The following is a 10,029-nucleotide window of genomic DNA, read 5'->3' as shown; positions in this document are numbered from 1 at the left end:
ACACACACACACACACACACACACACACACACACACACACACACACACACACATATATATATATATATATATATATATACATGTATACACAGGCAGTCAGTGCTTTCTGACTTGCACCCATGTTGGTGGCATGTAAAATGCACCATTCAAGTGTGGCCAATGCCAGTGCCACCTGACTGACTCCTGTCTCCCATGTCAATAACACATAAAAGCACCCACTACACTCTCGGAGTGGTTGGCATTAGGAAGGGCATTCAGATGTAGAAACCTTGCCAAATCAGATTGGAACTTGGTGCAGCCTCTCAGCTTGCCAGTTCTCAGTCAAACTGTGCAACCCATGCCAGCATGGAAAGTGGCTGTTAAATGATGATGATGAGTACTGTGCAAAAGTCTTCAGCCATTTTAAACTATTGTAAATTTCTACTAATTGCCAACTTATAAGTGGATGTTTCGCATTGTTTTTTTACAGATGAAATATTGACCCTGTTGGGGTCATTATATTTTGTAGTTGGAGTTCTGAATGAGTGGGGAAGATGAGACACAACCATCAAAAATGGCTGTGTAAAAGTTTTCGACCACTTCACATAAACCAGTCAAGACAGTATTTTAAAACAGAAAAATGTCTATAATGAAAATTTATTACATAATGTTCATTTCATGAAGTTACTGTACATTGTTGATATTTCGTGTGACTTCCCTTAGCTTGAATAATTGCTTCAATGCACCTGGGAAGAGATACATACAAATCCTTCACCATCTTCACAAGTATGAGATACCATTCTGTGTGGCTGAGCTTTCACAGCTCTTCAAGATTGCATGGATTCTTCTGATAAACTCTTCTCTTTAGTTCCGTTCACATTTGCTCAATGATATTTAAGTTAGGGCTCTGATGTGGCCAATCTTTCAAAATGGTAACACCTTCATCAGCCAGACTCTGTGGTGTTGCATGTGATCTGTGACATGGAGCTCCGCCATGCTGAAAAATCTCACCTTCATCCAAGTCTGGTATTAAATTGTCCTTCAGCCACTGGATGTATTTAGCACTATTCAAGTTACCATCAATTTCAACCAACTTTCTTGAACCAACATTTTTTATGTATCTCCAAAGCATCAAACTCTTACCCCCAAACTTCACTGTTTTCATCATGTAACATGGGTCATTTCATTTTCCTGGAGGCCTTCTGACAAATTTTCACTTATTAGAAGGTGAAAGGTGGTGCTCCAGCATGGCCACAATCAAAATGACTGAAACAAGTAAAAGAGTAAAAGAGTTCATCAGAAGAATTTACACAATCTTGAAGAATTGTGGGAATGGCCTCTCATACCTGTGAAGATGGTGAAGGATTTGTATGCATCACTTCCCAGGCACATTGAAGCAATTATTTAAGCTAAGGGATACCATCACACGAAATATTAACAATGTATAGTAACTTCTTGATAGACATTTTTGTTTTAAAACACTGTATCTTGATTGGTTTATGTGAGGTGGCCGAAAACCTTTGCATGGCCATTTGATGGTCTGTAAAATGGGAGAGCTTTTGAGGTTTCAAGCATAGATCTTCATCAGAAAAGAAAACAGGAAAGTTCAGACCAGAAAAGGAAAAGTATCACCAACAGCATGTGTGTAGCTACAAATAGAAAATATGGACAATGTAACATAAATAGGTAATAAAAAACTGCATACATTCATGATGATACACTTGAGACAAATCATGAGCATTCCATGGAAATACATGGTCAGAAACACTCTTTCTAGAGAAAGCCTAACTTCTTAAAATGGATGAGATATTAGTGTAGCAAAACCTCTGCTGATTTAGGTATGTCCAAAGATTGGAAGAAACTTGGTTACTAAGACACATTCTCTTTTCACAGTTATCTAATGTGCATATGTGTATGAGGTGATGAATTGGCAGTTGTTTGGAACAAAAGTATTGTATCAAAAAAAAAAAAAAATGCCCGGGCTTGCATATATGTAGATGAAGGGTCAACCTTGACAAACAGAGACCACATCATTTTGTGTGTATATATGTGTGTATGTATTTGGATACATGTAATTATTTCATCTTATCTTCTATGTTACAGGATTGAATAGATGAACAGTTAATATCAACTGGAGCAGCAACTATGGCTAACACCACACCAAGCAGCAATGCTGTTACCAACCCCTATTGTATAAAATCAAGTGACAATGGATCCTGTTCGGGCCTGATTTTACCCATTCTTAATGAAGATGCCTGGCCTGTAGGGTTCCGTGCATTTGTATACTTGCTAGGATTATTTTGGTGCTTCTTGGGTGTATCTATTATTGCTGATACATTTATGTGTTCCATTGAACGCATTACAAGTAAAACCCGTAAGATCAGAGTAGCTGACAGTAGCAAACCGAATGGATTCCACGAAATTGAAGTAAAGGTAATTTATACAAATTTTTTTTATATTTTGTTTTTGTACCAAAGAACTCGATGCTTTTAATCACACATATGAAGGACCATCATAGTATGCTTATAAATTTAATTTTATTATTAAAACATTTATTATGGTTAAATCTCTTGATTATTTTTTTAATTATTATTATTATCTGATAGCAAGAAGAGGAACGCGGAACATTTCTGTGACCTTTTCAGACTTTCTCAGTCTTGAAGGCATGTTTATGTTCAATGTTTGGTGTTGGATGCATGTAGGAAAGAAATGGAGGAAGAAACAGTTCCAGATGGTTATAGTTCTGGGAAGGAAGGTCTGAACAAAAGTGTTCCTCCTGAGACTAGTTAGTATTTCTATTATTGAAGGATGTCATTCAGGCTTTTATTCATCAAAGTATTAAAAAAATCTGGCATGAGATTTATAACTTGAGTTTGGATGCTGCCAATTTGCAAAAATTTACATATTATCTATGTGTGTGTAGTTATATGTAACAGAGAAAAGATTGTGGTATTTCAGGAAATATGTGGTAGATGTAACTGAACCCTGAAATATACCAAAATACACCAGAATGAGATAATGTCCTTGACAGATAGTGCAGTGGATCAGCCTGTAAGGAATCTTCTTATCCAAGAAATGTGAGATGGTGGGAACCAAAAGATTGGCAATCTAGTTAGGAGACTGTCATGCTAGACATGGACAAATACTTTAACAACCTTGCTTTTGCTAAAGTTTGCAAGGTTGAGAGATCAATGATGTAGGAGAGCAAGTCCTTGGTAGAGTTCACTCTACAGAAACCGTACTGGTGGTCTCTAGGTAAGGTAGAAGACCGAAAGGTGGTTATAAAAATGGTTGCTTAAACTAACCCTATCATTGTTGAGATGTTGGAAGTTAAGCTAGTGGATTAGTAGTTGATTGGGTCAGACATTGGCCTTCAATGACAACTGGACACACTGTTGTATGTTTTCATATGCTGGGGTATATTCCTTTAGAGAGAGAGAGAGAGAGAGAGAGAGAGAGAGAGAGAGAGAGAGAGAGAGAGAGAGAGAGAGAGAGAGAGAGAGATCACAGGGTTTGAAGTTAAGCCTGTCAGAACTGTTTAGCTCTAGGTCAGCCCTAATTCAGCAGATCTATGACTAGTCATGATCATCTCACTTAGTTTCAGCCAGAGGTAATATAGTTTAAGATGCCTGATGTAACCTCCCTTTGTAAAAATAGTTGAGTGTGATTTGAAGGAAATTTGACTACTCATCATGTATGGAATAGCAAGAGAAATTTAACTTATAACAGGATTTTCAAATGAAACAGCAAACTTAATACAATGTAGTTACAATAGCCAAGTGAATTAAGTATTGGACTTATAACTTACAGGTCATGTGTTCAAATCTATTGAAGATGTTTGATGATTTTGTTCTTTCTTTAGTAAGGGGAGTGAAGTAGAAATTTTATTGTATACTTTGTCAGTTCATTCGTTTGTTGGTAGCAGTTATCAAATATTTATGATCCATTGATTATAAGCAGTAAAAACTGTTTCTCTATTGCATTAATACATAGAATGCATGATAGATTGTCCCTTTATTGTAATGTAGTAGTGAATTAAGGATCACTTATTTAATGCTCCTGCTCTTTAGATAAGTGAGTGACTTCTCTACATGGTGTATGTATGTGTGTAACTAAGTAAACTGTGTTTGGGAAGGTGTTTTCAATATGAAGACAACACAATGTTAGTGATCGGGTAAGATATGGTAATTGTTTATAATACAGTTTATTAATAATATAGGTCCATTAATTGATTTTGAATTGTCAGTGTTATGATTACTATATGATACTTGCCTTGTATAACCTGGTTGACAATTGATCACCAACATCACATTTTTGTTTGTACTTTTTTTGCCTGTTGGCAGGGGGTGAAGTGTTATTCTATAAAGGATGGGAATTGTATATATTCTTTTCAGAGTTTTCATGTCTATGTGACTGAAAAAGTTCCATAAGGTGCAGTTTTGAGGAAGGACAGAAGTAAAAAAGTGTTTCATGCAAAGTTTGAGTAACGAAGCAGTGAGATTGGTGTAAAATGGGAAAGTATGATGTGAGTGGTGATTTTTAGGTGGGGGTAGGTTTAGAATTGTTGAGTTCAGAGAGCAGGGTCTTAATTCGATTGTTGTCAGGGATCAACAGGAAATATTTGTATAAACAATTTTAAAATATATAACACAGAAAAGTAATCTCAATCTTCTATCGCATTACTATCAATGTTTCTAGCCCTGTGACTCAATAACCTTTCATTTACCCTTTTAACAATAGAAACTGAAATTTATTTATTTATTTTCATTTAGGTATGGAATGACACTGTTGCCAACCTCAGTCTGTTGGCTCTTGGTACAAGTGCTCCAGAAATCCTACTGTCTGTTATTGAGATTCTGGGTAACGGCTTCTGTGCTGGTGCTCTTGGACCATCAACCATTGTTGGTTCAGCTGCTTTCAATTTATTCGTCATATCTGGTATCTGTATCATGACAATTCCAGCAGGTGAATTCCGACGCATCAAAAGTATGCGTGTGTTTGGTATCACCTCATTCTTTTGCCTCTTTTCTTACATGTGGCTTGCCATTGTTTTACTAGTCAGTAGTCCGAATGTAGTGGAACTGTGGGAAGCCGTTGTGACTTTCCTCTTTTTCCCACTTCTCATCCTTATTGCCTATTTGGTTGACCGGAAGTGCTGTATGGAGGATAAATCCACAGGAATCTACGAAATAGCAATGGGTAAGATTTTATTTAATATGAGTGTATGTGTGTGCATGTGTATTATTTTCTTAAATGAGGCACAAAGTCAATACATCTTGAATGGAATCAGGCATAGTAATTTAAATCAATATCGGTTCTAATGGAATGACAAACTAAAATATTCACTGATATAATCTGATATTCTTGAAGGTTCTAAATTAGAAACTTTAAGCCCTTTAGTATTTAAACTGATCATATCTGACTCAAATATTTTGTATATATTAAAATCAGCCAGGTCTAGCCTCTCACACCTTATCCACAATATCAGAAAAATAAAGGGTCACATCATTGAAATTCCAAAATATGAGATGATGCGCAACTAATTCAAGACTGGATAAATAAGCATTTCATTTAACAGAGTAATCTGAATGCTAAAGGGTTAAAGCATCTAAATTAGCCCATTACTTGCTTAAATTAAGCTGCTCAATGTAGAATACAGTTAATCGTGGCTTCGACTCCCTTTTAAAAGAATTTCTTTTTAGCCTTGTTCTTAATATCTTTGAGAAAGACATAACTATCAAGTACATAAGAATTTGTGGCCCTTTCCATAAGAAATCAATATTTAAAATAGGTTGATGAGGGTAGCTAAAACAGTAAAATAATAAACTGGCTGTTTTAGTGAATATAATTTGGTTTTACCTATTGGGTGCTATTATTACTTTGTGCACATAAAATATGTATCAGTAATATATTAGGGTTAATTCGGTTAACTACACTGCCTTCCTTATCTATCTAAATTGACCTTGTGCCCAGTCATCAGCATTAATATTTTTCTGTTTTCCCATTTTTTTTTTTTCAGACTGATAATATTTATAGAAGTTTCAAATATTTCCAATGTATTACATTTTATCTTACAGCAAGTGAAATTTAATAGATTTTTTTAAGGATATTTTTATATTTAATTTATCATATTTGATTGTCTTTGTTCATCATCATCCAGTGTTTTAAATCCGGGTTTTGTCCCCATTAACAGGAGTGGCCAGATCTACCTCAATGCCATTGCAACCGCCCTCACACCATCTCGCCATCTTGATATTTTTAATCTAAATATTCACTTATGACAAAAAATAAGAAACAAAAACAACTCTTTTTCATTTTAAACATTCACTGACAAATGCTTATATCATATCTTATGATTTCAGAGCTGGTTTGCACTGTATTAAACTACTAGTGTCAAAATGTAACAGTGTATCAATATTCCTCCACTCTGGTTTTGTTATACTTCAATAAACAATCTACTTCGTATTTTTTAAAGAAATTCTTTTTTATATATAATTGTGTGGTAATATATATATTTCTTATATATAATTGTGTGGTAATAGTAGGAACATTCAATGTGAACTTCTGTTTTCTGTCTCATTTGTATAACATACCAAAAACACCTACATAGTTAAAATCTTCGATAGCTAATTGATGGCAGTTTAATGCTTTAAAGATAAGTACAGTAGCAATGTGAAACAAAATATAAATAAATAGCTGATTTTTATATTTGCATTTATTTACAACTAAATTTAAAATAATCTAAATGACACCAGCTGCCTACCAGAGAAATGAGTGTATTTATAAAGTGATGCTTTGGGTACCAGATGCTGTTGAAGCTGAAATAGTTACCATGCTGAATTACTTGGGCTTAATCTTTTACCCCTTGTGATGTTTCTGACTCATAGATTCCCCAAACATTCTTGAACACTTCCAAATCCAGTCTCTATACAGATGTCACACTATTACACACCCAAAGCTCATCTGATCATCTAATCTCATCTCCTCTTATCAACACAATCCCACTTTACAACACCAGCTGACTACACATGTACACCACTGTTGCTGTCACTAAAATCTATTATCTGGAAATCATCAAGTGTTTCACAGCAAGCTGTGCAGCTACTCTACTGGTAAATACTTGGAGGAAAACCCCACTGTTACTAATTAGGAGGATTTCTGTGTTGATTTTTCATTTTTTTGACTGACATTCCTGCCATGAACCTCCTATTTTTTTTTTCTTTTCTTAAGGCATGATGTGCCTTTCCAGAATCACATCATGCAATGTGTTCTTTTTTATCTTCTTTTACTATACAACAACGAAGAGAATTTTCAGCAAATGAATCTTGTGCAAGATGGCCATCAGGAGAATAAAAATTGCTCTTGTGAATTGCACAACCCACTGACTCTTTTTTTCCTTCCCAAATGCACTAAGGAATTCTAGTCAAAAAAAGTTTTATCAAACTTGGCTGACTCTTACAAATACAGTCACACTATTCACTGCTAATTATACCTGCAACATTTTCTACTCATCAAATCATCACCAACTTTATCTTCCTGTCATATTATCCTTTAAAGTCATAATTTTAAGATTATTCATTATCCTAATGCAAACTCATCAATGAAATGTGCAAAATAATAATAATAATAGTATAAAATCAATAATTATTATAAAATAATAATAAATAAAAATAGTTTTACTTTATTGTATACAGACAGGTAATTTTTGTATGCTCTGCTCCTCCCTCTTGTTTTATTTATGCTATGTCTGATAATAAGACTAAAGCTAATGTCTTTTTCTATGTTCAACTACAACAGCACCAGAAGCAAAAGGTAAGCTGTGTTCTTATGTCAGAAATTTCATTTAGAAAGCTAAAAGCAACTGAAACGGATGTCTTTTAATTATTCAAAATTTTTTTACTATTATTAAAACACTTCCTTCTGGTTTAGTTATCATAAATGTGAATTCATTTGAGTTTATTTTCTTATTCAAATGACTTATTTCTAGTTGGAAAGGAAATGTAGTGAAAGAAACAGTCAAGCAGTTTGACTAAATGTTTAGTGGTATTTAGTTACATCCTTTTATATTCTGAACTGTTGCATAGCATGGGTGAGGCCATAGGGGTGGTTGTCTTGAGGAAAACATTCTTAAGAGCACAAAATTAACAGAACTAAAATATATATATATGAAGTAATAATAACAAAAATAGTATGCCCTCCTTGCAGTGCTTGCCTTGCCCTGGACACTCACAGCTTGCAGTACACTGTTGGTTGTGAGTTCAGTTCCTTCCAAGATAATTAACAATTTGTATCAACTGTACCCTCTCTTAAAAATCTATGACCTTGTGTTACTGCTAAAAATCATATCTTATAGGTGTATAGTCTATGAAATTCAACTCTAATAGGAGATTTCTATGGATATTTTTCTTTATGCACTTTTTTATAGAGAGGATTATGCATAGCTAGGAAAAAAAAACTATTATCACTGTTAGTTGAGGGCCAATGTTTCAAAGTTTTTCTCCAGAATTATGATGTCTTGTCAGAGGCAATTAACTCTTAAAGGGGATAAACTTAAACTTTATTATTTCTTTCACAAACGTTTGTACAGTCAACATTCTAATTTTTTACCTATAAATCATCCTCCCTCATAACAACTCTGCCAACTTACCTCTTTTAATGAATTCAAGGGATGAATCCATTAAATTCAGAAGTTGTAGTAAATCAAAGTACAAATCATAGGCAAGTAAAGGTAAGTGGCTTGTGATAATTGTGTTGGCTTCATGATCATAAAGTTGTGAGTTCAGTTCCTAGACTGAGCGGAGTGTTGTATTCTTGTGTAAGGTATTTCATTGCTCAGCTGAAAATGAGTATCAGTTGATTACTAGTGCAGCTCTCTCCTTAGTTATCATAACCTCAATGTTCTACTGGGTTAAGAGTTGGAGGGCAAAGAGGAGAGGTCTATATTTTCTATCAAGTCATATCCATTTTTGAGTGAAGGCTAAGCCAATCATAGATAATCTCAGAATCAGCAAGAGTAAGACATTTTTGTTACTATTCTGGTTGACCAATTCAATATAAATACATTTGTAATAAAAGCATATGCAGTAGTTTATAATTTCGATGACACTTTGAAAGATTTCCCTAATTATATATTTGCATTTAAGATTTCAAATAATTTTCTAACATAAACACAATACCACATAGTTGTTGGGGTGGGGACCAGGTATCCAGTTGACTCTGGTGCTTATTTATCCAGTACTTAGCAATCTCAGGTGGGGAAGGACACAGTTGACTTTGGCAGGATTTAAATACTGAATGTAAAGTGAGGCAAATAGATATTGGTTTCAAATTTTGGCACAAAGTAGCAGGTTTGTGGGAGGGGCTAAGTCTATTAAACCAACACCAGTGTTCAAATGGTACTTATTTTATCAACCCAAAAGGATAAAAGGCAAAGTTGACCCCAGAAAAAGCAAATAAATATTGTAAGGCATTTTGCCCAATGCTTTACATATTCTGCTAATTGACAAAGTTTTCAGAAGGATTTCTAACAGCAAATGGCATAAAGGATAGATAAGTTCATAGTGAAACCTGCCTATAACCTGTCTTTGATTTCTAGCAGGTCATTTGACTTCAGTTATGCTAGTATTACTTTCATAAAAGGCATTATCTTTATACCATTACATTTCTTTACTCTATTATATTTAGGTACACTTGTACCTGTGTAATAAATTAATGATAAATATATTCATATTTTTGTTTTCCTAAGCTTATGAAATTTTAGTAGCTACTTTCTTTTTCCTTCTATAATGTTTTGATATGCATTTTGAAATTTATATTTGTTTTAAATTAAACTTTTAAGTAAAACTCCTGAATGTAACGGTTTTCTAGAGAAATTTCTGACAGCAAAAATATCGTTAGGAGACTTGTGTATATTTTGTTTTTATTTCTTCACTTGTTTGCTGTGTCACTTTTTTCTTCTTCCAAGGAAATGTTCCCCACCTACGACTCCTAACAGGAATGAGATTTTTTATATCTGTTTTAAAGATTAATGTTGTTATTTCAGTTGATGCA

At 34.1% G+C, this 10,029-nt stretch overlaps 1 protein-coding gene across 7 annotated transcripts in view; it reads left to right on the top strand.

The window, feature by feature from the left end:
• The window catches only part of LOC106881123 (sodium/calcium exchanger 3), a 120,739-nt gene that overhangs the window by 59,051 nt on the left and 51,659 nt on the right, over positions 1-10,029 (top strand). For 5 of the 7 annotated variants that reach the window (XM_052966963.1, XM_014931377.2, XM_014931381.2 and 2 more), the window contains exons 2-4: positions 2,083-2,412; positions 4,752-5,178; positions 7,777-7,791. In XM_052966963.1, the coding sequence (XP_052822923.1) occupies positions 2,125-2,412; positions 4,752-5,178; positions 7,777-7,791 (730 nt within the window). In that variant the 5' untranslated portion in view covers positions 2,083-2,124. The remainder of the gene's footprint in view (positions 1-2,082; positions 2,413-4,751; positions 5,179-7,776; positions 7,792-10,029) is intronic. The other 2 variants (XM_014931376.2, XM_014931378.2) reach the window with 1 other exon arrangement.

The sequence above is a fragment of the Octopus bimaculoides genome, chromosome 4 (assembly GCF_001194135.2).
Source record: "Octopus bimaculoides isolate UCB-OBI-ISO-001 chromosome 4, ASM119413v2, whole genome shotgun sequence".
Taxonomy (NCBI): Eukaryota; Metazoa; Mollusca; class Cephalopoda; order Octopoda; family Octopodidae; genus Octopus; species Octopus bimaculoides.
The sequence above is the reverse complement of the archived record's forward strand: the minus strand, read 5'-3'. Positions and strand labels throughout refer to the sequence as shown.